General features: G+C 47.3%; 2 protein-coding genes across 6 annotated transcripts; one reads left to right on the plus strand and one right to left on the minus strand.

Moving 5' to 3' along the window:
- Positions 1-1,633: 1,633 nt before the first annotated feature.
- Positions 1,634-11,155, plus strand: Zfp446 (zinc finger protein 446). Of its 5 annotated transcripts, none has more exons than XM_006540024.4 (6): positions 1,634-3,656; positions 4,436-4,816; positions 4,889-5,084; positions 5,323-5,417; positions 7,284-7,365; positions 7,557-11,155. In XM_006540024.4, exons 2-6 carry the CDS (start codon positions 4,475-4,477, stop codon positions 8,111-8,113), a joined length of 1,272 nt encoding a protein of 423 aa, XP_006540087.1. In that variant the 5' UTR covers positions 1,634-3,656; positions 4,436-4,474; the 3' UTR covers positions 8,114-11,155. The 5 variants fall into 5 exon arrangements, with proteins under 5 accessions (XP_006540087.1, XP_006540088.1, NP_780767.1 ...); XM_006540025.4 differs by having other exon boundaries at positions 1,634-3,550; positions 7,561-11,155; NM_175558.4 differs by having other exon boundaries at positions 3,286-3,550; positions 7,557-11,154.
- Positions 11,156-13,783: 2,628 nt separating this feature from the next.
- Positions 13,784-23,630, minus strand: Slc27a5 (solute carrier family 27 (fatty acid transporter), member 5). The gene is made up of 10 exons (NM_009512.2): positions 22,816-23,630; positions 21,669-21,878; positions 20,318-20,476; positions 18,753-18,877; positions 16,583-16,777; positions 16,405-16,495; positions 14,792-14,990; positions 14,448-14,545; positions 14,171-14,301; positions 13,784-14,090 (listed from the first exon to the last, which is right to left on the minus strand). The coding sequence occupies exons 1-10, from the start codon at positions 23,498-23,500 to the stop codon at positions 13,914-13,916; spliced, it is 2,070 nt and encodes a 689-aa protein (NP_033538.2). The 5' UTR covers positions 23,501-23,630; the 3' UTR covers positions 13,784-13,913.
- Positions 23,631-24,769: the final 1,139 nt, after the last annotated feature.

Below are 24,769 nucleotides of genomic sequence, written 5' to 3' on the forward strand. Positions count from 1 at the left end.
CTCCTGGATGGAGCTATGTAATGCCAGGAAGGCTCAGGACCAAAGGTACATTGGGCAAATGAGGTCCCTAACAGGTTTCCCTAAGGAAACTGAAGCAAATGTCCTAAACTTTCCTGGGCCCACAGGCTGGAATCAAGGCCATCTTCTCTTCCTCACCAGCCTCTTCTGCTTGTGAGCCAATTGCTTTTTACCTTCATCCTCCTAGAATCTACCTCTTCCAATACCCAGAACTGGCCTGCGCTCCCCTATGCATGGTCTTCCCCAGGAACTATGGTTATATTGGGCTGGCTCCTCTTAACAGGCTGTGCCTGTAAAAATGTCCTTGGGCTTTCTAAGTCAAATGTTAAACCAGCTAAGCTTGGTAGCATCTGCCTATATTATCAAAACTGGGAAAACTGAAGCTGGAGGATATAGAAATCCTGTCTTAAAACAACAAAACAACCCCCACCCCTCCAAACCCAAAGCCAAACAAACATGCATCAAACTCAACACTTAGCTCTACAGGTGAACATGATGCAGCAAACTCAACACTTAGCTCTACAGGTGAGCATGACACAGCAAACTCAACACTTAGCTCTACAGGTGAACATGATGCAGCAAACTCAACACTTCAGTAATGTAAGTCTACAGGTGAAGATGGGGAGGGAGGGTAACATAAATGACAATGACACTTGGAAACCAGGAGATGAGTCAATCTGCATTTAAGGGAAATCAAATACTGAGCTGACACTGGGATCTCTGTCTCATGATTTTCCTAAGCAGCCATAAACCTACATTCCAAATGGAGAGAAAGAAAACACCAGAGAAAGACTCCTAAGTCCTGCTTGGTAAATGAGTTTGTTGGGGTTACAAGCGTCAACCCTTTGAGGAGTGAGAGTGGTCAAGCTCTGCCCACACAACACTCAGATGGCCCTAATGGCTGGATCCGCCCCTCCAGCTACATTGGGGCCAAGCTCCTCCCTACAGAGTAAAAAGCCCAAGCTCAGGCTGGAGAGTTGGCTCAGCTGTTAAGAGCACTGGCTGCTCTTTCAGAGGTCCTGAGTTCAATTCCCAGCAACCACATGGTGGCTCACAATCACCTGTAATAGGATCCAATGCCCTTTTCTGGTGTGGCTGAAGACAGCTACAGTGAACACATATACATAAAATAAATGAGAAATATATATATATATATATATATATATATATATATATATATTCTGTTTTCTGCTCAGTTCTCTGCTGCTTCTCACCTGAAATACAACCACCTTCTGAGTTTTTCCCTCCCAATAAATCTCTTGTCTGAGGTTTGTTGTATATTGTGACTTTGTGGTATTTCCTGGCTCCCAACTTCCAGGATACCTTTCCTTTCAGAGCTGTAACACTGCCACTGGGGAAGGCTTCTCCCCTTCCTCCCCAGAGCTGGAACATTTACAAGAAGATGGGTGACTGAAGAATCTCAAACCTAATTAACTTTTTTTTGTTTGTTTTGTTTTGTTTTTCGAGACAGGGTTTCTCTGTGTAGCCCTGGCTGTCCTGGAACTCACTCTGTAGACCAGGCTAGCCTCAAACTCAGAAATCTGCCTGCCTCTGCCTCCTGAGTGCCCTAATCAACTTTTTACCTTAAAATTTATCATTTCTAAGATCACACATGGGCTGGAGAGATGGCTCAGTGGTTAAGAACACTGACTGCTCTTCCAAAGGTCCTGAGTTCAAATCCCAGCAACCACATGGTGGCTAACAACCATCTGAAATGAAATCTGATGCCCTCTTCTGGAGTGTCTGAAGACAGTAACAGTATAGTTACATATAATAAATAAATATTTAAAAAAAAAAAAAAGATCACACACAGTTAGGCAAGAACGACTGGTGACCAAAATGTCTCCCCAATCCAAGAGGAAACTTGAACACCCCAGTACCATAGACCTAGCTATCTGTTATAAATTTTATTTTGTTACCCTAAGAGCTAGGTCAGTAGGTCACCACAGGCCCTCTACTTTAAGACAGCTGAGAGGCTAACCTGGGGGAACTTAGATCCTGCCTCAAAAGATAAAATGTTTCATGGTTACATTGGCCAACCTAATATAACCATTATAATTAAGGACTGAGTTGGGGCTAGCTCAATGATAGTTTACCTATTAAATATGTGGTCTTAGATTTAATGGCCTGAACAAGGGAGAAATAAAGATGGTAATGGTCATGTCAAGCCCAGGGGTAAGATGTATACCATCACAAGACTCAACCAGGTCTATCCTGTGGCACATAGAAGGCTTAGAAACCAGCCTAGCAGGGAGGTGAGCACTAGAACAAAGGTGTTTCCAAGAGAGCTTTCTGGGAACCCCCTTAGGCCCCCTTAGCGCTTCTCCTCAATAGGTAGGTGGTGAGAGTTGTGTCCAGAGAATCTGTAAAAGACAAATTCTACCGACAGAACTGCTCAGGAGTTTTGGATGTAGAGAACCGCTGCTCTCTACAGTAGCTGCCAAGGAGAAGGTTCCTGGGTAGCAGAAGAAACCCAAGTAGGCAGATCGAGTTCAGGATTGAATGGTTTATATCACAGTCCAGCCACTTGATATGTGGAAATAAAACTAAGCCCATCTGCAATTAAGCTAAAAAGCCTCTAACTGTCGGATATGGGGGCCCATGCCTTTAATCTCAGCGAATGGGAGAAAGACTGGCAGAACTATTGAGTGAGCTCCAGGCTAGCTAGTAGGGTCTACAGAGTGAGTTCCAGGACAGCCAAGGACTTTTATTCTTTAAAGGCCCCATTCCCCCACAAACAAACAAAATGCCATCAACTGCCCATTGGGAGAAAAAAAATAAATATAAGTCATCTTGTCTAACTACATCCTCCTAAGTAAGGGTTGAGTATACCTCGTAATTTTAATCAGAAACCTCCGTCCTTATTTTCAGTAATGTTATCTGAAGACTATTAGTGAGGGTTGGTAATTACATGGTTACCTCCTCTGAGCACTTGTTCACCTGTAGGCCTACTGTCTCCACAATATCCAGGGAGCTTAACGGAGATCCGATGGAGGCCATACTGAGTTTTTCTCGCCCACCACCGCCTTTCACCTGGATTCCCAACGGGATTGTCTAGAACAGTCTGGACTCAAGAGGCCAAGGAGCCTCCACCTAGGCCTTCTCCGAGGCAGGGGGACCCTTACAGCTTAACTCAGAGAACAGCAAGAGGCCCTAAGTTGTGCGCTAGCTGTTACCTAGGAGACACAAGGAGCGAGAGTCCTTCCGGGAGCGCTAGCTCTGATTGGTCAGGATGCCTCTCTGGCCAATAGAAACCAGGTCCGTTGCGCACATGCGTAAGGAGGCTAACCCACAGTCGGCTCCGTCCTACGTGAGTCCTACGGCTGCGGTTGCAAGAGAAGAACGGCTGCCAAGTCAGGAGTGGGAACCCCCCCCGGAACTCTGCAGCAACGCGACCCCAAGGAGAGGAGCGAAGAGTCTCGCGCGTGAGAGGCCTTGGAAGCGTGCTGTCGTTCTTGCTGAGGCTCACGGGAGACGTAGTCCGAGCGAAGGGGGCCGATCCGGCGGAGCAGATGCAGGATTGGCCGGGCTGGTAGGGCAACGCGCGAGGCGGGGCGTTCTCTGAGTGGCAGTGGGACGTGCTCGGTGTCACTTCCTGGAAGTGCCCCAACCTCCTGGGGCTCTCCCACGCGTCAGAGGTGAGCTCACTCCTAGCTGGGCGGGCGCAGCTTCATAATCCGGCTCCTCGGATCACCGAGAGCACCTCCCAGCCGTCGGACCCACCCCTTTCCTGTGTCAGAGCCTGACACCCCAACTCTTGAGTTTCTCCAGAGCAGGACGGATGTCCCAAGAGAGCCGATTTAAAACCAGAATCTTAAGAGCTGGGACACAGGTTCCAGTTTACAACTCCACACAAAACGGGGCTGTTTGATTTTGGCTTTTGTTTCAGGGTTTCACATGCGTAGTAAGCTGAGGCAGTATGAGGCATCCACAATTCAGCTGCGATCAGCGAGCTGTGCCTCCCAACCCATAATAAGCTCCTGAGAATGCACCCAGGCTTTCAGCTCTGCCCCAGGTCTTGTACCTGTGTCTCAGAGCCAACTCTTCAGCTAGCACAGTGGTCTGCCTCCTGTCTGAAGCCTCAGGGCTCCAGGTCACCCAGGATGATGGTCCCACCCCCCTTCCCTCCGTGTCCTGCTTGACCCTTTGTCTACTGGATGAGCCACTTTCATCTCCCAGGAGCCCTGTGTTGTACCCAAATGTTTGAGCCCGTCATTTGCAGTTTTCTAGAAGGTCCCTGGACATTCCACCCAGTCATTTATCTTCAAAACAAAATACAGCTGCTCAACTGCTGTGGGGCTGCACCTCCCATGACCTTCTTTGAAGTTCTCCTGGCCTCAGGGTTCTCTTTTCCGGCTTCTAGGAGGGGTCTGGTGTGTGTCTTCTGACCTTAGATGACATTCTTCCTTTTCTGTAGGTCCCTCTGTCACCTCCAAAAAGACCCTTCAAAACAAGAATGCCATCTCCTCGGGGTACCCCACACCTATCCCTCAGAGACTCCAGGACCACCCTTGAGGAGCCTGAGGCTGCACGACTCCGTTTCCGGGGTTTCTGCTATGAGGAGGTTGAGGGACCCCGAGAGGCACTGGCCCAGCTTCGAGAGTTGTGTCACCAGTGGCTACAGCCTGAGTCATCCTCCAAAGAACACATAATAGAGTTGCTGATTTTGGAACAGTTCCTGGGTGTGTTGCCCCCTGAGATCCAGGCCTGGGTTCGAGGGCAGCGACCAGGAAGCCCCGAGGAGGCCGCAGTTCTTGTTGAGGGGCTGCAGCATGATCCTGGGCAGCTGCTGGGCTGGGTGAGTGAAATGACATTAGCTTCTTAGAAGGACAGATCGAAGGGAGAGCCCCTGTGACATGATTCTCTTCAGATCACAGCCCACATCCTGAAGCCAAAGATGCTTCCTCTAGTCCAGAAGGAGTCCTCAGGGAGTCACCACATCTCAGCAGCAACGGAGTCCTCCAAGGCAGGCCTTGCGGAGGCACCGCTGAAGGCCGGGATAGATCGATCTACCCAGATCAGTTGCAGTGTGAAGGAGGAAGTCAGTGCTGATGGGCAGGAGATGGGTGAGGGAATGCAACATGTGAACTTCAAATCCCTGGGGTGGGGATGGGGGTAGGGGTGAGGTCAGAGCACGGTGTCAGGGCTGCAGCTCCTAAACTGAGTCTGACAATCCCAGCTGAGATAGGGACTCTGGAGAGACCATAAAGCTGGATCCCTGAGAAGAATGGGGTCACTTCCCCCATGTCACATGGCAGAGGCAGGCCAAAGGTCAATGCAGTGACAACTGCCTCTCTTCCTCAGTATCTCCAAGTGCCCTCCTTTCAACCCAGGATTCCGAGGGACATCTTGAACATCAGGAAACGGTCTCCATATCCTTCCAAACAGGAAGGATCCAGGTAAACAGCCTCTCGCAGGAACTGCAGGCCATGTGTGGGGGAGGGGATTACCCCTGGTGGCTGTGTTCTGCCCTGTAGTTTTGTAGGATCCCCTGCCAGTGACTCATGCGCTTTTTACTGCTTCTGAGTAGTAAATACCTTCCCTCCCACCAAGTCCTAAGAGCTGAAGAATAGACCGGTAGAATCGAACTAGAAAGGATTTAGGCCCCAGGTCCAGGGTGTCTAGAACTGGCGGGCATGGCTTCCTCACTTCCAGAGAAGTCAGTTACTGGAAAGGTTTGTGGTATGAGCCAGCTGTTATGTGTACGGTTGGAGAGGTGTCCTGCAGTCCTGAGGTCAGATCAAGATACTCTTCCCGAACATTCCTCGAATCCCTTCTACTGCTCTTCTCAGTGTACAGTGGCATGGAACCTGAGCTTACCCCACTACCCGAGTGTATATAGTTAACGTGGAGGGGGTAGGGATCTGTGCTCTCCAGGTTCCTTCTGCTTCCGAGCCCCTCCCTTCCCCAGTAGGATGCCTAGTTAGGGTGTGCTTCAAGGTTAAGAATCCCTTCTCTGACCCCTCTCTGGTGTCTTCCTCCATTCCAGACAGTAGTACCAACTCTCGATGTAACTATGGCTGCCACCTCCCTTTCTCCAGATTTGCTTTGGCTTGTCCTTCGAGGTTTTTTTCTCAACCTATCAAAGACCTATATGGCAGATTTCAGGGCAAGGAATTTTTTTCCTTGGTAAGGCCACCATAGGACCCTGTCTTGCCACCAAACTACCTCTCTTCAGACCTTTCCAGCTGGTACCAAGCACCTAAGCTTTTTTTCTCCATCACTTTTGCGTACTCACCTCGTCACAGTCCTAAAATTCCTCCTCCTCTTCCTCCTCCTTTTTTCTTTTTTCTTTTTCTTTTTTGGTGTGTGTATGGGAGGGCAGTTCAAGACAAGGTTTCTTTGAATAACAAGCCCCAGCTGTCCCGGACTGGCTTTGTAGACCAAGGAACTCCTGAGTGCTGGGATTAAAGGTATGTTCTACCATGCCCAGCTTCATTATTCTTTTTTCATCTTAGTCTTCCAACCCACCGCACCTTGTTTTTGTTTTTGTTTTTGTTTTGTTTTATCTCTCTACTCAGCCCCAAATGTCCTGGATCCCAGTATGTAGACCAGGCTGGCCTCTGCCTCTGAGTACTGGGATCAAAGTGTGCACCTACCATACCTGGCTCCTTAGTCCTCTTTCTAAAAAAATAAAATAAAATGAAATAAATAAAGGTTTTGCAAATGTAGCTCATTTGGTAGAGTGCCTGCCTAGCATGCATTAGGCCCTAGGTTCTATCTCCAGCACTGCATAAACCGGTAATCCCAAAACTCAGGAGGCAGAGACTGGAAAATCAGAACTTTCAAGTTATCCTCAGCTACGTAGTGCATTTGAGGCCAACCTGGGCTACATAGACCTACTCTTTCTCACAGGCACCCCAATAAAGGCCAAAAAAAAAAATCTCTCACCCCAAGGAAGAATTTTCAGTTTTGTTAATCAGTCTTGACAGAAGGTAGCTGAAGCTCAGGTAGTCTCCAGACCTCTTGTTGACTTTCCATCACATCCTGTTCATAGTGTAGTGACTAGAAGGATAGACAGCCACTGTGGCTTTCTCCAAAACCTACCCACAAGTTCAGTCCTCTGGCCATCAGTGAGATAGACCACTGAGAAGACAGGGATGGTAGGTTGGACAGATGAAAGCTGACCCAGAACTCACAAATGCCAATACTGGCTTGGTCCTTAGCCTGCTACAGATGGAGATCCAGTAACCTGCCAGCCACGGGGTGGTGGGTAGGGGTATGAGGCTGCCTGGGAGAGGCAGTGACTGCTTGCATCCTTGCAGGAGTGGGGCCTGTTGGACTCATCACAAAAAGAGCTGTGCTGGGGTGTGATGCCGGAGAAGTACGACACAGTGGTGTCCCAGGGTGAGGATCAATGGCCTTCCCTGTCCCATCCTCCACACACCTCCCACGTGTACTAGGCCCTCACTGGGGCTCCCAGTGCAGTGGCCCAGCATCCGGCTGCATCTCTCTTCTACCAAAAGGTTCCCATCCCCATACTTTTGTGTAAGCCCCCATGTGTCCAAGCCCCCAAATGAACGTTCTTTCCACCCTAGCAAGCCTGCCGCTGCTACAGCCAGAGACACATGTTGACTCTGAGCTGAGACCAAAACAGGAGATGCCACACGAAGGACCAGAATCCCTCCGGAGCCATCCCCCAGAAGTGGGAGCCATTGCAGATCCAAGGCTAGTTCAAGCCACTCCAAGTGAAAGGCAGAGCCCTTGCAAGGACCCTTCAGTCTTGTCTCCCACACCACTGCTTGAAGCCCCAGCGAGGCCCACACCTCGGAAGCTGTACGTTTGTGAGCAGTGTGGCCTCAGCTTTGACTGGAAGTCCGTTTTCATCATCCACCTCCGCACACACACGAGAGGGCCAGGCCTGGAGAGACCATCACAGGTGGCCCGGGAGCCGGCCATGAAGCGCTCCCCTGGCCTTCGGGGATACACATGCGTGGAGTGTGGGCGCAGCTTCAGCTGGAAGTCACAGCTGGTCATCCACCGCAAGAGCCATGCAGGCCAGCGGCGCCACTTCTGCCGCGACTGTGGCTGTAGCTTTGACTGGAAGTTTCAGCTGGTCATTCACAGGAAGATCCACCAGCCAGAGGGTCCATGAGTAGCTGGAGAGGCATGTCTCACCTTGGATTCCTCCATCCCCTAATGCACCACTTTAGCATCCTCTCTAGCCAAGAGGAGGTTCTAAGGTACCCCAAATAGGTCAGGGATTGCAAGAAGATTGCCCTGTCCAACACCAGACTATCCAGTGTAAGGAGAAGAGGCTAGTCCCTTCCTTTGGCCCCTGCTTTGTGGAGCCAGGCCTGGGTTCGATGACTAACCTATCCAGCTTGTGCAAAAGGTGGACACTCCCTACTTCAGGATGCTCAGAAATTGCCTCAGGTCCCTCCTTGCAGTGGCTGGGCAAGAAGTCTCTGTGGAAGGTACTGGAAACCACAGTTGCCTTTCTCCCCTGCTGCATGTGACCCTTAGACAAACATGCTAGATTTGTTTGTTTTGTTTTGTTTTTTGAGACAGGGTTTTTTCTGTGTAACCCTGGCTATCCTGGAACTTACTCTGAAGACCAGGCTGGCCTTGAACTCAGAAATTCACCTGCCTCTGCCTCCCAAGTGCTGGAATTAAAGGCATGTGCCACCACTGCCTGGCTAACATGGTAGATTTTTAATGTAAGTTATACGTCTATAACAATTTCTAAGTAAAACTCCTGACTTCTAGCTTCCATTGACCAAAAGAGCAGCCGTGTGTGCTGGCTAGCAGACTACAGGAACCACAGGGCAGCTGAGCCCTAAAAGGCCTAATTAGTTACTTCTCTCCTCCAGCCTACCTAGTTTCCTGACTACACACATTGCTCCCCACCCGCCCTGGCCTTTGAACTCCTGAACTTGAACTTGGATGAACAACTGACTCTCCTTTGGGTGCATGAGAGCACATGAGTGGATTCTGAGAAGTTAGATAACCCATGGGTACCTCAGGCCATGCATGCTTCTGGGTGAAGGCTACACCGCACAATGGCCAGTTAAACTGGAAGACAAAGGGTCATTCCTTGATGCCCAGGGAACTGTGACCCTCTTAACAATCACTCAGAATTTTTCAGTGCATGGTGGCCTACTAACTCTGCCTGTAAACTAGGTAGAGCAAAACAGATTTACTTACTAATTGTTCCAGTGTCAAAGCACTGAAGCATGTCTCATTAGATCAAAGACAGACTTACCCTGGGAGCTACCCGAGACCCTTGGCTTAGGACCTCTTTTTCCATCTGCTTAAAGAGCCTTTGAATGGCATGGGTCCCCTTAGATATTCCAGGGTGATCACCTGAAGCTCAGGTGATGAGATGGGAGCTTTTCTTTTGTTTGAGACAGGGTCTCCTAATGCAGCAGCTGCTGCCTCTAACTGGTGATCCTCCTGTCTCAGCTTCCTATGTGTTGGAACTATAGGCTTGTACCACCAAGCCCAGGTTGGTATTTTAAACTCTCTGTATATATGTTTAAGACAGTCTCACTTTAATGCCCTCAAACTATCTGTAGTCCTTCAACCTCAGCCCCTGAGTGTTGGAATTAAAGTTGTGTGTCACTGCGCCAGACTAAGACTTTAAATACTTTTGATTTTAAAATTTCGAACTATGGAGCAGGATTCAGTGCTGTAGGCAGATCTCTGTTAGTTTGAGGTCAGATTGCTTTGCATAGTGTGTTCCAGGACAGCCAGGGGCTATTGTGAGACCCTGTCTTAAAAATAAGTAAAGAGAAAAAAAATAAGTAAAGAAATAAGCAAATAAATTCTGCAGATGGGCACATCAAAGTGTCGTCTAGAAACCTGAGTTTTCAACACTGTCCATTTGTGCTCACTAATCCAGTTTGTTGTTCTAGGGGTGTGTGGGTATGTATGTATGTATGTATGTATGTATGTATGTATGTATGTATGTGTGTGTGTGTTTACGTACATGGAAGCCAGAAGAGAGTATCAGGGTCTTCTACTTAGTCACCTCTGCTTGTTAATGTCCATCCTGGAATCCAAACTGCAGTGACAGACTTGAACTCTGGCTCCGATGACTTCACATCAAGCGCTTTTAACTACTGAATCATGTCTCCAGTTCATGACATTATTGAAGCACTTGCTTCAGTCTGAGCCCCTCCTTGCTGCTCCCATGTGCCTCTTCCTTCATGTCCCTGTTCTACCTGCCCCTGCTCATGAGTAGTTTGAGTTTTCATGTGTTCCTTAGACTGCTTGCCCATTCATTATATTTGTCCTAGACAACTGAAGAACAGTGTCAGTTCCTACAGCAAGTTCCAGAACCTGATCTTCATAGGTTTTGTTTGTTTGTTCTTTTGGAGGGGAGCTGAAATGATCTTTCCATATAACCCAAGCCTGCCCTCAGCTTCTTTTTATTTAGTGTGCACGTGCACACACACATCTGCATCAGTTTGCATTTACCATATACATGCACAGCACCAACAGAGGTCATAAGACTAAAATCCCCTGTACTGGAGCTACAGGTGGTTGTGAGCCACCATATGGCTGCTTGGAGCTGAACCAAGGTTGACTGCAGGGTCAGCAAGTGGTTTTCAACACTGAGCCATCTCTCCAGCCCCTTCCTTACCTTAAGTTCTTGATCCTTTTTTAGTTTTGTTTTTTTGAGACAGGGTTTCTCTAACAGTCCTGGCTGTCCTGGAAGTTTATGGACTGCTGGCCTTAAACTCACAGGTGTTCACCAGACTCTGCCATTTGTGTGCTAAGATTAAAGGTATGCACCAGAAGGAAAACTACACACACACACACATACACACACACACACACACTGTGTGAACAGTGTTCTTTCTGTCTGTAGACCTGCAGGTCAGAAGAGGGCACCAGATCTCATTATAGATGGTTATGGGTTACCATATGGTTGCTATGAATTGAACTCTGGACCACTGGAAGAATAGCCAGTGCTCTTAACCTCTGAGCCATCTCTCCAGCCCAAGACTGTCTTAATTGTCAAACCATCTGTGTTTGTCATAGTTGGTCATGGAGCAAACCTGTAATCCTAGCAGGCGGGACGATCAGGAGTTCAAGGTCTTTCACAGCTACATAGCAGGTTCCAGCCTGTGTTAACATGAAATCCTGTCTGATAAAACAACCTCAAAATAAAACAAAGTAATAAAATTGATATCTTTTGGTGGTTTTTCTAATCATAATAAAGTTTGAACAAAAGACAAAGTGCAAAGTATTTGGTGTGTGTGTGTGTGTGAATAAGTGTGGTATATGTGTGTTTGAATATGTTGGTACATATGTGTCCAGGTGTTGGGTGGAGGCCTGAGGCTGATGTTGGGAATCTTCCTCACCAGTTCGTTCTTTGAGGCAGGGCCTCTCATCAAGTCTGGAGCTTGCTGATATGGCTAGTCTCACCACCCATTTTTGCTCTGGGAATTATCTCTGAATTCAGAGGCAGGGATGACAAAAGGAGCCACCCAGCATTTGTGTGTAGGTTCAGGGAACCAAACTCTTGTCCCCTTGTTTGTACCATGATCACTTTAAAAGATGAGCCACAATCAAACAGTTATAAATTCTCTTGGGAAAAAAAAAAAAAAGCTGGAGCTCAGCGGTTAAGAGCACACTATCTGCTCTTCCAGAAAGACCTACATTCAAGTCTTAGCAATTGCATGGCAGCTCACAACTGTCTGTAACTCCAGTTCCATGAGATCCAGTGCCCTTTTCTGGCATTTTCTTATTTAGTGATTGAAGAGGGAGGGCTCAGTCCATTATGGGTAGTACCACCCTGGGCTGGTGGTTCTGAGTTACATAAGAAAGCAGTCTTGGGGGCTGACGAGATGGCTCAGTGGTTAAGAGCGCTGACTGCTCTTCTGAAGGTCCCGAGTTCAAATCCCAGCAACCACACGGTGGCTCACAGATGGTTACCTGTAACAAAATCTGACGCCCTCATCCAGAATATCTGAGGACAGCTACAGTGTACTTACATATAATAAATAAATAAATAAATAAATAAATAAATAAATAAATAAATCTTTTTTAAAAAGAAAAAGAAAGCAGTCTCTTTAAAAAAAAAAAAAAGATTTATGTATGTGAGTACACTGTAGCTGTACAGATGGTTGTTGGGAATTGAATTTTAGGACCTCTGCTCCCTCCGGTCATCCTTGATCACTCTGATCAACTCTGCCTACTCCGGCCCAAAGATTTTTTTTTGTTTTGTTTTGTTTTTGTTTTTCGAGACAGGGTTTCTCTGTATAGCCCTGGCTGTCCTGGAACTCACTCTGGCTGGCCTCGAACTCAGAAATCCGCCTGCCTCTGCCTCCCAAGTGCCGGGGTTAAAGGCATGCGCCACCACTGCCCCGCTACATTTGAAACTCTTGACGGGGGAATGTTCTTTTTGTCCCATTAATTTATTTACTTATTCACTTTACATCTCATTGCAGCCCCACCTAAACTCCTACTCCCTCCTACACAGCCTCAGTTGAGAAGATGCCCCCATAATGTCCAGCTGTTGAGAATCCTGGAGAGCATTTTCTAATTGGCGATCTATGTGGGAGGACCCATCCCATTGTAGGTGGGGCCCACCTCTGGGCCGGTGGTTCTGAGTTCTATAAGAAAGCAAACTGCCGGGCGTGGTGGCACACGCCTTTAATCCCAGCACTTGGGAGACAGAGGCAGGCGGATTTCTGAGTTCGAAGCCAGCCTGTTCTACAAAGTAAGTTCCAGGACAGCCAGGGCTACAGAGAAAAAAAAAAGAAAGGAGGAAAGAGGAAGGAAGGAAGGAAGGAAGCAAGCAAGCAAGCTAGCTAAACAAGCTATGAGGAACAAGCACTCCTCCATGGACTCTGTGTGAACTTCTGCAGCTAGGCCCTGTTCTGTTTAAGTTCCTGTCCTGACTTCTTACTAAAATGGACTACGATATGTACACCAGATAAAGCCTTTCTTCTCCATTTTGCATTTGGTCATGGTGTTTCATCAATAGCAATAGCAACCTAACCCTAAAACACTTGGTAACACCAGAAGGGTGCACATCAGCTTCGTCACTCCTTTGTACTTTAAAATAACATAAGAGGGGCAGAGAGATGGCTCAGTAGATAAGAGCATATACTGCTCTTGCAGAAGACCTGAGTTCTATTTTCAGCACTTACACTAGCTGGCTCACAACTTCCTGAACTCCAGCATCAAGAGGATCTGATACCTCTGATCTCTGGGGTACTTGCATATGCATGCACATAATAAAAACAATGAAGAGTTGGCCATAGTGGCAGAAGCCTTTAATCCCAGCACTTGGGAGGCAGAAGTAGGCAGATCTCCTAGTTCAAGACCAGCCAGGTCTATGTAGTTTCATACCAGCCAGGGCTATACTCAAAGACCCAGTCTGATCCTCCTGATCCTCAACAAATATACTGTAGAGTCTTATCTTCCAGAAACACTCTGCTCCCAGTCTCTTCCAGTTCACTCTTGCCTTAGTCTACTGCCCCGCCCCCAGCCTTCGTCAGATCGTGCATCCACAGCCGTTCCATGCACATCCCCTGGACAACACTTAACAGGGCATCTGTCATGTATATCGGGTATCCTACCCTGACCCAAGCTTGTCCTTCACTGGTCACAAAAGACCCAGAGTTGCAGTCGCACTCTCTTCTCTTCCCTGGATGAGCTTTAAAGCTGGCCCCCGACCCCATTCCCTTCACCTTGGGCTGGCAGGACAGCTCCAGGTATATGGTCCTTGGCAGAGAACTCTGTAGCAGGGTGGGGTAGGGAGCAGCACTGAACAGCTGCATTCATCTGTTCAAATCCACACACAGACTTTTGTATACACATTCAAGTTTATTCTCTAAGTACTACTGGGCCATGGGCATCTGGAACCCGGACAACTTTGTGAAGCTGACTAGTGTCAATCTCTACACTTTTGGATTGCCTTCCAGTTGGCTAGGTGGTCAGAGATTCCAGGTTCCTTCACACACAGCCTGGTACACATCTGGCATCAGACTCCGGAAGGTCTGGGCCTTGTTGTCCAGTATGTAGAGGGGGTCAGCAATGATCCCCACATCAAAACCCTCACGCACCAGCCGTGACTTTACCAGCTTGTAGGTGTTTGTGATCTCCAGGGAATCCTGCAAAGCGGTAGGTAATGATGACCCCTGATTGTGACACCAATTCCCTTATCCACCTACTCCTGCTACCTCTCTCTTACCTGGATACGGATGAAATGAGGTGTGGCATAGGCAGGGAGCCAGGAGCGGACATGCTGGTATAGCTTCTGCCCATCAAAAGTCTTCCCAGGAGCCAGTTTCACAGCAGCCATGCCAACCTTACCCTCACACCCTGGAAAGAACACTGGTCACTCTGAGCTGGTTATCTCTGCTCACTTACTGCCTATGCAACTGGACATAACTTTTAATCTCTCTGTAATGACAAACCCTCCACACACAAAGATGCAAGATGAATAAAGTCAGGTGAACTCTCCATACCTGGCACAGGCACACCATAGACATTGACTTCCTCTAGGAAGTCTAGGCTAGACAAAACACACTCCACCTCTCCAGTAGATACGTTTTCGCCCTTCCACCTGAAGGAGAGAAGCCACGTCCTAGGATAGGAATGCTCCGCCCCCTGCGAGGGATGCTATCCTCCCCAAAAGAGATCCCAGGCCCAGGAAAAAATGTTCTGTCCCTGGGAATAGAAGCCACACTCAGGGAAAGGGGACAGGCCCTAGAAAGAGCATGCTTCACCCCTGAGAAGAGAGGGGCCCATCAGTCTCTAAGGAGGTAGGACACCCCAGAAACCCCGCCCTCCCAGTCCACCCATGCCTGACCGGAAGGTGTCACCAAGGCGGTCTTGAAAGTAGAAGAAGCCTTCCTGGTCCAAGGTCAGCACGTCCCCAGTGTTGAAGTACAGGTCTCCTACGCGTCGTACATTCGCAACAAGTTTCCGATTGGACTCGGCCTGGGAACCACGGTAGCCCAGGAAGGGTTGGTTCTTTCGAACCTTGGTCAAAAGAAGTCCTGGCTTTCCTGAAGATCGAAAATAAGTCCTAAATAAGAACCCATCAGGTCCCAGCACTTGGGAGGCAGAGGCAGGCGGATTTCTGAGTTCAAGGTCAGCCCGGTCCAGGACAGCCAGGGCTATACAGAGAAACCCTGTCTCGAGAAAAAAAAAAAAAAAAAAAACAACAACAACAAAAACCCCACCAGCTCTTGAGGCAGCCCTCCTGCTAGAGGTTTCTCACTCTGAACTCTTCACCCAGCCAATGGTAGAGCTAAGATGTCCTGATAAAGATGGAGAGATAGAACACCAGCTGCGGGCTGGTGAGATGGCTCAGCGGGTAAGAGCACTGACTACTCTTCCAGAGGTCCTGAGTTCAAATCCCAGCAACCACATGGTGGCTCACAACCATCCCTAATGAGATCTGACTGAAGACAGCTACAATGTACTCATCTTTGAAAAAAGAAAAAAAGGGGGGGAAAAAAAAAGAACACCAGCTGTTGTTCCAGAAGATTTAAAATTCAGTTCCCACCATCCACAATGACCTGTAGTTCTACTTCTAGGGCATTCAACACCCTCTTCTGCCTTCCTCAGGCACCAAGCATACACCTGGTGCACACACATAAATGCAGGCAAACACTCATGTACATAAAATAAAATTTTAAAGATAACGTTGATGGGAGACACTCAGACTTAAGGCAAGAGAAACCAAGACACCAAGAAGAGGACAGAGAAACTCAGGAAATCAAATAGTTCTGAAAGAGAGAGAAAGTAGTAGCATCCAGATGTTCATGAGAAAACAAAGCAAGGATAAGGAGCTGGCAAGTGGGGGTTGGAAGAAAGCCATTCCTGTGCCCTTGCAAAATCTCCAGGAGAGAAGGAAAGGGCTGCTGTCTAGGAGCTTGTGGCCCCTATAAAAAGCTCAAGAAAACCAACAGACACATATCAATGCAGTAGACTAGAATTGATTGAAATAAGATTTGAAATGGGACTCGGGGAGAGCCAAAATCCTCCAAGGCAGAGGTCCCCAGGTGATGGTCAGATAGGCTTAAAGTTCAAGGTGAAGGTTGAAGACACCACCACATATCAAAGTATCACCAATATTAAGATTTTGGACCCCAGGGTGGTGGCACACTCCTATAATCCTAGCATTTGGGAATTGGAGGCAGGAGGATTAAGACCAGCTTGGGCTATATGAGATATTATACCAAAAATCTGAAGATGAAGAAGAAGGGGAAGGGGAAGAAGAAGGGGAAGGGGAAGGGGAAGAAGAAGGGGAAGAAGAAGGGGAAGAAGAAGAGGAAGAAGAAGAGGAAGAAGAAGAAGAAGAAGAAGAAAAGAAAAATTTAAAAAGGACTTTGGGCAGCTCGTTCCAGCCAAGGAAGTGAAAGTTTAGCTCACAAACCCCTCGCACATCCAAAGCAGGCTTCCTGACTTCCTTACCTGGCTCCACAGGAATGCAAAAACCCTGTTTGTCCCTCAGAGGCTCTGCTGTCTCTATGTCGAACTGTACAAGCTCAAAGGGAGTCAGCATCTGGGAAAGAGGGTGGGAAACATTGGCAAAGGTACCAGGGGCTCAGCCTCAGGACCACCATCACACTGGGGAGTCCCACTGACTCACTCGAAGGATGCAGCTGGTCCTTCCCACAGCCCCGCAGTGGCCCACATAGTTCATTAAGCCCACATTGCCCTCTGTGGATCCGTAGAATTCCCAGATCCGAATGGGACCAAAGCGTTGCTGGAAGTTTTTCCACACATTTGCCCGAAGTCCATTGCCCATGGCCAAGCGCACTGTATGTATCTTGTCTTCTGGTTGCTGCAGGGACATCCCAAGAAGTGTCAGAAGGTGGGGCCTGGGGTGGGTGTAGGGTATGGCTAGGAACTCTTTCTGAAGAAGGTAGTTTAGGTGTTAATTTGGAATTACCTGGGAAGTGGTGGAGAGACCTATACTTAGGGACTCTACCTGAGGTATTTAAGAATGGTTAGGCATGGGTGCTAGGCAAGCCTATAATCCCTGCACTTAGGAAGCCAAGGTAGGAGGATTATTAGTTGAATCTCAAAATGAGCCACTTGGCCAGTTTGGACTATAGAACCCTATCTTAAAAAAGAAAAAAAAAAAAAAAAAAAAAAAAAAAAAAAAAAGACTGGAGTCTTTATCTACAGTATCCCTGCAGACATTGTAGGGAAGTTTTGCCTAGAGAAAGTTGCTTGACATCGTTTTTTGTTTTGTTTTGTTTTCTTTTGATTTTAGGTTTTTCAAGACAGGGTAGCCCTGGCTGTCCTGGAACTCACTTTGTAGACCAGGCTGGCCTCGAACTCAGAAATCTGCCTGCCTCTGCCTCCCGAGTGCTGGGATTAAAGGCGTGTGCCACCATGCCCAGCTTGAAGTAGCTTTTATCTGCAGAGTTACGTAGCTAGGGAGAACTGGAGTATCCAGGCCATATACAATTATACCACCCATACCTACATCCAAAGTCAATCTCTCACATGCATGCCACTGGCTAATCTAACCTACACAATCTTTCATTGAGACTCTTCATGGGTGACCTCTCTCGATGTGCCAGGATGACAAACCAATATGACCTTAATGTCAGGCAAACTTCTGATCATCTGACACTTCCTGGGGTATGAGAGTTCTTTCTTGGAGGCATTATCTATAAACATTTCTGTTGAGTGGTGACTTTCATTCTATAGGTGAACCTGGGCATTACTTGAACTGATACCTAATGGAATGCACTTTCCTGGGAAGGAGTTTCACAGGGCTTTTAATTTGAAACTGAAGGGGTAGGGAAAGACTAGGGGAGGTGTTGTATTGCCTAGAGACAGTTTCCTAGGGACCACAGCTCACTGCACTATAAGAATAAGAACATCTCACATCTAGTGTGTTTATCCTGAGCCACATTGTTCAAGGTACTTCATTTCATGTTTACAGCGCCCCCTTCAGGTAGGCGCTATTCTTTTCTTCCCCCAATATTTATTATTCATAGTTGTATTTGTAAACTGAGATCCAGGGTTTGGTAAGGTCCAGGGTGGGACTGTTCTTTTCTATGTTTTCTAAACGAAGCCACTGACACTGGACAAGGTACAGGTTACCTTTGTGACAGTTTGACATCTTGGCACATTCTAGAGTCACCTGTGGATGTGTAAAGATTGTGTAGGTTGGATTGGCCTGTGGCATACCTGTGACAGACTGACTTTGGGAGACCCACCGTAGATGTGGGTGGTGTAATTTTATAGGCTGAACTGAGGGAAGGAAAAACATCAAAGTGGGTATTAGCATGCATGCATTAATTGATTACTTGAGGCTGTTGATTGTGGATGTGGTAGGCGAAGCTTCTTTAAATTCCTGCTCCCCTGACTTCGCTACAGTGAGGCATTGCAGCCAAGAATTGTGAGCTAAACAAAACTTTTATTCCTTAGGTTGTTTTTGTATTTTACAACTAAAGGAATCTAACACACACGAGCCCAGGTGACTAACCATCAAAGCAGCCTACCAGAAAATGTGGAAAGTGTTTGGGACTTGTCCTATGAGGCTCTGTTTTGATGTAGTCTCAGGGTAGCCCAGGCTAGCATTCAACTTTCTGTGTAACCAAGAAGTGAGCTTGCTTGAGACCTATAGCTGAGTCTTTCTGTCTCTGATGTCGGGTCTCGCACGTGCTAGGCCTATGTTCTATTTCTGAATCAATGTCTTCACTCCTTACCAAAGTCTTTATCTGATGATAACTTTGAGAAGTCATCTGGGGCTGCAGACCTATGAGTTTCACTTTGGAGAGTTCATTTTAGAGCCTTACCTCAGGGACGTTACACAAGTACCGCAGGATTTCACCCACATACAAGATCACTGTTACGCCATGCTGCCGGCACTCAGCCCAGAATCGGGAGGCAGAGAACTTGGGGGCCAGGACACAGGTGGCTCCTGGTACGGGGAAAAAAAAAAAGATGATAATGTTCCATGTTGCCGTGAGAAGCTATGTGATTACCTGGTTGTGGTATTTCAAATGCAAATTCAAATTCACCAGTTAGGTGCTATGAGTTTGGCTCAGTTGTAAAGCTTTTTCCTAAAATCTCCCAGAGAGGGGTTGGGGGGTGTGACTCATTAGTAGAGCACTTGTCCTGAATTCACTAGAGGGGGTCCTAGCATGTACAAGGTCCTAGGCTCCATCCCCAATCCTACACAATAAATAAACTATACTAGCTTCTAGAAGACATTTTATTTTTGTTCTATTTTGATTTTTTATGAAAGATTTGTTTATTTCTTTTTGATGTGTATATCGGCATGGCTGTGTGTGTGTGTGTGTGTGTGTGTGTGTGTGTGTATTATACAAGGTAGAAGTCAGAAGAAGGAGTCAGACTTCCTAGAGCTAGAGTGACAGGTGATTGGGGGGTCCTGTGATATTGGTGCCAGGAACCAAACCTGAGTTCACTACAAGAACAGCAAGTGATCTTAACTACTGAGTTACCAGCCATGGTTGATTTAGACCTTGGTATGTATATAGATCAGGCTGAACTTGAACTGCAGTGGTTCTCCAGCTTCTGTCTTCTTAGTGTTGTATTGAGTTCATGGATATTAGTCGCCAGTAAAAAACAATGACATTGCCGGGCGGTGGTGGCACACGCCTTTAATCCCAGCACTTGGGAGGCAGAGGCAGGTGGATCTCTGAGCTTGAGGCCAGCCTGGTCTACAAAGTGAGCTCCAGGACAGCCAGGACTACACAGAGAAACCCTGTCTGGAAAAAACAAAAAAACAAAAAACAAAACCAAAAAAAAAAGCAATGACACTTTTGATCTAACAAGAAATGCGCTGGGCAGTGGTGATGCACACCTTTAATCCCAGCACTTGGGAGGCAGAGGCAGGCAGATTTCTGAGTTCAAGGCCAGCCTGGTCTACAGAGTGAGTCCAGGCCAGACAGGGCTACACAGAGAAACCCTGTCTAAAAAAAAAAAAAAAAAAAAAAAAAAAAATCAGCATCTAGCCAGGCATGGTGGTACATGCCTTCAATCACAACACTCCAGAGTTAGAGGCCAGTGGATTTCTGGGGAACCAGCCCAGTCTACAAATTGCATTCTGTGCCAGACATGGCTACATAGTGAGACCCCGTCTTTTTAGGAAAATAAGTGAATGAAGTATCTAAAACTGGGCATGGTGGTTCAGATCTGTAGTTCAGCTCTTGGAAGGTATAATCAGGATGACCAGAGGTTTGAGGCCACCATAGGCTGTATACCAAGCAACATGGCCCAAAATCTGGAGTGGGGAAAACAAACCCAAGGTACAGAGAATAGAATCTTGTCCTTTTGATTGCCTCACACTAATGCCCACTGTGGTCCTGTGCACTAGAGAGATCCTTGAAGGACTTACCAACTTGTAAGCAGCCAAGGAATCCAAGGACAAGCCCTATCGTATGGTACAGAGGTAGGACGTCATAGACCACATCATCAGCTCTGCATCCACAGAAGGACAGCACGTTGCTCACTTGTATGACCCGCTCATGTGATAAGATGGCTGGCTTTGGGAGTCCTAGACGATGAGAGAGCAATAAAGGTTGGGTAGGAAGAGAGACTACAACTGCAGGGTGGGTCTCCACAGTCAGATCAGCCTGGGTTTGAACCTCTGAGAGGGGAGCAAGAATGGAGATTTTCTAGGTAATGTGATGCAAATCTATAATGCACTCAAGAGGATGAGGTACCTATATAGAGAGTTCAAAGCCAGTTAGGACTGCTAGAGCAAGACTGTCTCAAAAGACCAAAAACAAATAACAGTAAAGCATGAAAATTTGTGGCTGAGTGTGGTTTTGTTTTGGTTTTTTTTCTGTGTGTTTTGTTTTGTTTGTTTTTGAGACAAGAGCTCTCTCTGTGCCTCAAGCTAGCCTGGACTCACTATGTAATTCAGACTGACCTTCAATCTATTCATCCTTCCTTTCTCCTTTCCTTCTTCCCTCCCTCCCTTCCTCCCTTCCTTCCTTCCTTCCTTCCTTCCTTCCTTCCTTCCTTCCTTCCTCCCTTTCTTCCTGTAGCAGAGCCCTAGACCTTAGTAGAACCTGAGACCTTAGCACAGCTGACTCCATGATGGAAATACCTTTCAGGCTGTAAAACTCAGCATGTAGACAGTACCACCTGCTAGAACTTAGACAAAGATCTAATCCGTCAAAGTCCATAATTCTAAGAAAGTCTCTAAATTGTAGTAATCTTTGCTTTTTAGCTTCTGTGCTAATTGTTCTTGTTAACTGAAGTTATGCTGACCTCAAACTCAGAGAGCCATCTGCCTCTGCTTAAGTGCTGGAGTTACAGGCATTGGCTACCATGCCCAGCTTGAACATTTATTCCATTTTAAAGACCTGGAATGGAATGCTTTGTGAATTTTCCTATATTACATGCACCAGGGATATGCTTATTTGTGTATTGGTCCAATCTTAGTATATGCTCCACTGAAATGAGCAGACTTTGAACTCTAGATCCTCCTGTCTCTTAACCTTCTGTGTACTGGGATTTGTATGTAAACAGCACCAAGTCCCACTCTCTGGTTGGTTTTCAGAGCTGGGAGTAATAAATCCAAACAAAATAGAGCCACACTAGAGGTCAGAGTCAAAGGCAGAGGTCCAGATGGAGGGCAGAGTTGGGTGTCAGAGGACAAACTGAAGGCATGGTGCAAGGTGAGTGGGGTCAAGATCAGTGTGGAGGGTGGGAGCAGGACCACAGGCATCCATCCTCACCAGTGGTCCCTGAAGTAAAGATGAATATGGCAGGAGATTTCCACTTAATCGTAGCTCGAAGGCTGGCAGGTACTGGGTCAGAAGGTGCAGCATCCAGGGAAGCTCCCAGAGCCTCTACTCCCGGGGTGGGTGAGCTGTGGCCAAGGTAGAAGCAGTGAATGTTCTCAGCTAGCAGCTTGGGAAGGACTTCTTCCAGGTTCTCCTGGAGGTCTACAGGAGCCATCAGAGGAGAAAAGAGGCAAATTTTACCTTCTTCCAAAGTCAAGGAGACCCAGAGACTGAAAAGCAGATCCCGGAGAAAAGCTTTCTTGTTCCTAGGTAAAGAACCCTATAATGCCAGGTGATGGTGGCACACACCTTTAATCCCAGCACTCCGAAGGCAGAGGCAGGCAGATCTCTGTGATTTGAGACCGGCCTGGTCTACAGAGAGAGTTCCAGGACAGCCAGGGCTACACAGAGAAACCCTGTCTCGAAATAAATAAATAAAAAGAAAGAAAGAAAGTTTAAAAAATAAAAAGGAGAATTAAAAGATTGAGCCTTAGCCGGGCATGGTGGCGCATGCCTTTAATCCCAGCACTCGGGAGGCAGAGGCAGGTGGATTTCTGAGTTCGAGGCCAGCCTGGTCTACAAAGTGAGTTCCAGGACAGCCAGGGCTACAGAGAAACCCTGTCTTGAAAAACCAAAAAAAAAAAAAAAAAAAAAAAAAGATTGAGCCTTGATCAGAAAAAAGAAATAGATAAAATAAAATTAAAAGAAACCTTATAATTGGTAAAAAAAAAAAATTATTCAAATAAAGCTGAACATAGTGGCCCACACCTTTATTCCCAGCAATAGGGAGACAGTGGCAGCTCATTCTCTGTAGGTTCAAGGTCATCCTGATCTACATACCGAGTTCCAGGATAGCCAGGGCTACACAGAGAAACCTTGTCTCGAAAAAAAAAAAATTAATTGTTTAAATGAAATTGAAAGATTTAGAGAAGTCTCCAAGTGGTAACCCTAGAATTATTTTCTGGGTGACCTATATTTTGACCCTTAATTGCATGGACTGGGAATAGATACAACAAAAGGCTCTCTGCCTAGCTTCCAGAAACGTCTGACTTCCCTTGCTTCTGTCCCTTTCTATCCTTTCTGCCTCTAGGGCACTCACCTGGATCCACAATCAGCACACTGGCCCCAGAGCTCCGTACAGAGTGTAGCAAGGGCATCCCTCGGCTGTGTGGATTGATCCAGGCCACAGGGCAGCCCAACTTGGCCAACCCCAGAAACACACTCAAAGCAGAAATGGTCTTGGACGGGAGAACTAAGATAGCAGCAGCATCTCTTGTGTTCTGGATTACGGCATCCTTCAGCTTTGCTTTCAGGACCCATGCTGCCTGACAGGACCTGGCATCCAGCTGGCTATTTGTGATTGAGGAGCCCTCAGACCCAGTACACACCAAGGCCACCCGGTCAGGCCATGCCAGTGCTTGCCGCTCTAAAGCATCCACAAAGGTCTCTGGAGGATGTTTGTTAAGGCGTCGCCTGAACTTTAGGCCATAGAAAAGCATCTTGAAGGTGAAAGCCACATCTTTATGCAGCCAGCGTAGCCCTGGGGGTGGCTGTAGAGGCAATAGGAATAAGGTAAGAGCTGCTCCTACCAGGCTCAGCCAGTGGGGCATCCAGGAGCTGATCCAGGGTCTGCCCAGCAATGCCAAGCCAAGCAGCACAAGGCATGTGGGGTCTCCCAGGAACCAACGCAGGGCCAGAGCCATAGCTGCTGGCCATGGGGGCTGCCCCAGGCCAACCAGCAGAAGCAGCAACAGCAGTAAGGTTAGTTTCTTCCAAATACCCATGGCATTGGCTCTTTCTGAAGTAGATGAGAGCGTGTAGTCTCTCTTAGCTCTGATGAGTGCTCCAAAGCCCTAACTACCTGCCTTTAAGGAAATCTGTCTACCCACTTCCCAAATATGACCAAGTACTATCAGCAACTGAATGTGACCCATGGACTCTGTCCTTTTGTTACTTAGTTCTTACTGGCTGGGAATTCTACAGTTCCAGCCCCCAGCCGGATCACCCGGCCTGCCCCGCCCCCTTGGACACCACCAGCCATCCTCTTCTCCAGGGCCAGCATTGTCTCCATCTCCTGTTAGGTATGGGATATGAGGGAGAGAGAGAATAAGACCTGCCTGACTCTAGCCACGTGAAAAAGCCAGATAAGATACACAGCCTGTGGGGTTTTTGTTTTGGTTTGGTTTTTGTTTTTTTTGAGACAGGATTTCTCTGTGTAGCCCTGGCTGTCCTGGAACTCACTCTGTAGACCAGGCTGGCCTAGAACTCAGAAATTCTCCTGCCTCTGCCTCCCGAGTGCTGGGATTAAATATGCCACCTCGCCCAGCTCAGCCTGTGGTTTTATTTGCCTGACTTATGAAGCTGAGCCCTTGCTCTGAATGGAAACAGGCTGCCTGTCAGGTAGACAGTTGACAACTCAGTAAATACTTAGAACACCTTTATCATCTGGATTTAAACATACTTATGCTTTCCACTATGAGCCTGCTCTTCTGGTAGCCCTGTGGATTGAGATTTGGTGAAGCCATTTTCAGTAAAACTTGCATTTTGAATAAAGGTCAAGTAACGTTTAAGGTCCAAGACCCCCTTAGGTAACTGCCATCCTGGTTGGTAAGTTGGATGCTAGGTAAGTCGCTCCACCACAGTTAAATAAATCAGTGAGGCCAGGATAAATGTACCACATAGGGAAATGTCCCTAAGAAAGTCCTTTATCCCTGAATCCTGATTGGTAGAAAACTGTAAGTGTAACTTGGCATAGATGCCTGTTGTTTTGAGAATTAAAAGTTTTGTAACATTCTGCCTCAAGGTCACAGTTCAACTCCTGAGTCTCTTCTGCATCTCTGACCTCTCAGTAGTGACTTGATACAAAACAATTGTTTTCTGTTTTGAGTTGGTGTGCACAGGCGGGGAATCCAATCACTCTACCCCGGCCCCTGATTTGTTCAAGACCTCCAGAGGTAAGCCTGTTTCTGGTTCTGTTGAGAACACCACTGACTCACTGAAGGAGGCTGGAGGCAGGACTGCTTTTAGAGTCTGACAGGACTGAAGGACACCTC

This window comes from Mus musculus, chromosome 7, assembly GCF_000001635.26.
Source record: "Mus musculus strain C57BL/6J chromosome 7, GRCm38.p6 C57BL/6J".
Classification (NCBI taxonomy): domain Eukaryota; kingdom Metazoa; phylum Chordata; class Mammalia; order Rodentia; family Muridae; genus Mus; species Mus musculus.

Coding starts and splice junctions, on each gene's coding strand:
- Zfp446 (NM_175558.4), top strand. CDS start 3,290: ATGCGTAAGGAGGCTAACCCACAGTCGGCTCCGTCCTACGTGAGTCCT. Junction 3,551..4,435: donor ATGCAGGATTGGCCGGGCTG/GTAGGGCAACGC, acceptor CCTTTTCTGTAG/GTCCCTCTGTCACCTCCAAA. Junction 5,418..7,283: donor TCCAAACAGGAAGGATCCAG/GTAAACAGCCTC, acceptor GCATCCTTGCAG/GAGTGGGGCCTGTTGGACTC.
- Slc27a5 (NM_009512.2), bottom strand. CDS start 23,500: ATGGGTATTTGGAAGAAACTAACCTTACTGCTGTTGCTGCTTCTGCTG. Junction 18,878..20,317: donor CCTTGGCTGCTTACAAGTTG/GTAAGTCCTTCA, acceptor TCCCCGTACCAG/GAGCCACCTGTGTCCTGGCC. Junction 14,302..14,447: donor CTATGGTGTGCCTGTGCCAG/GTATGGAGAGTT, acceptor TGTTCTTTCCAG/GGTGTGAGGGTAAGGTTGGC.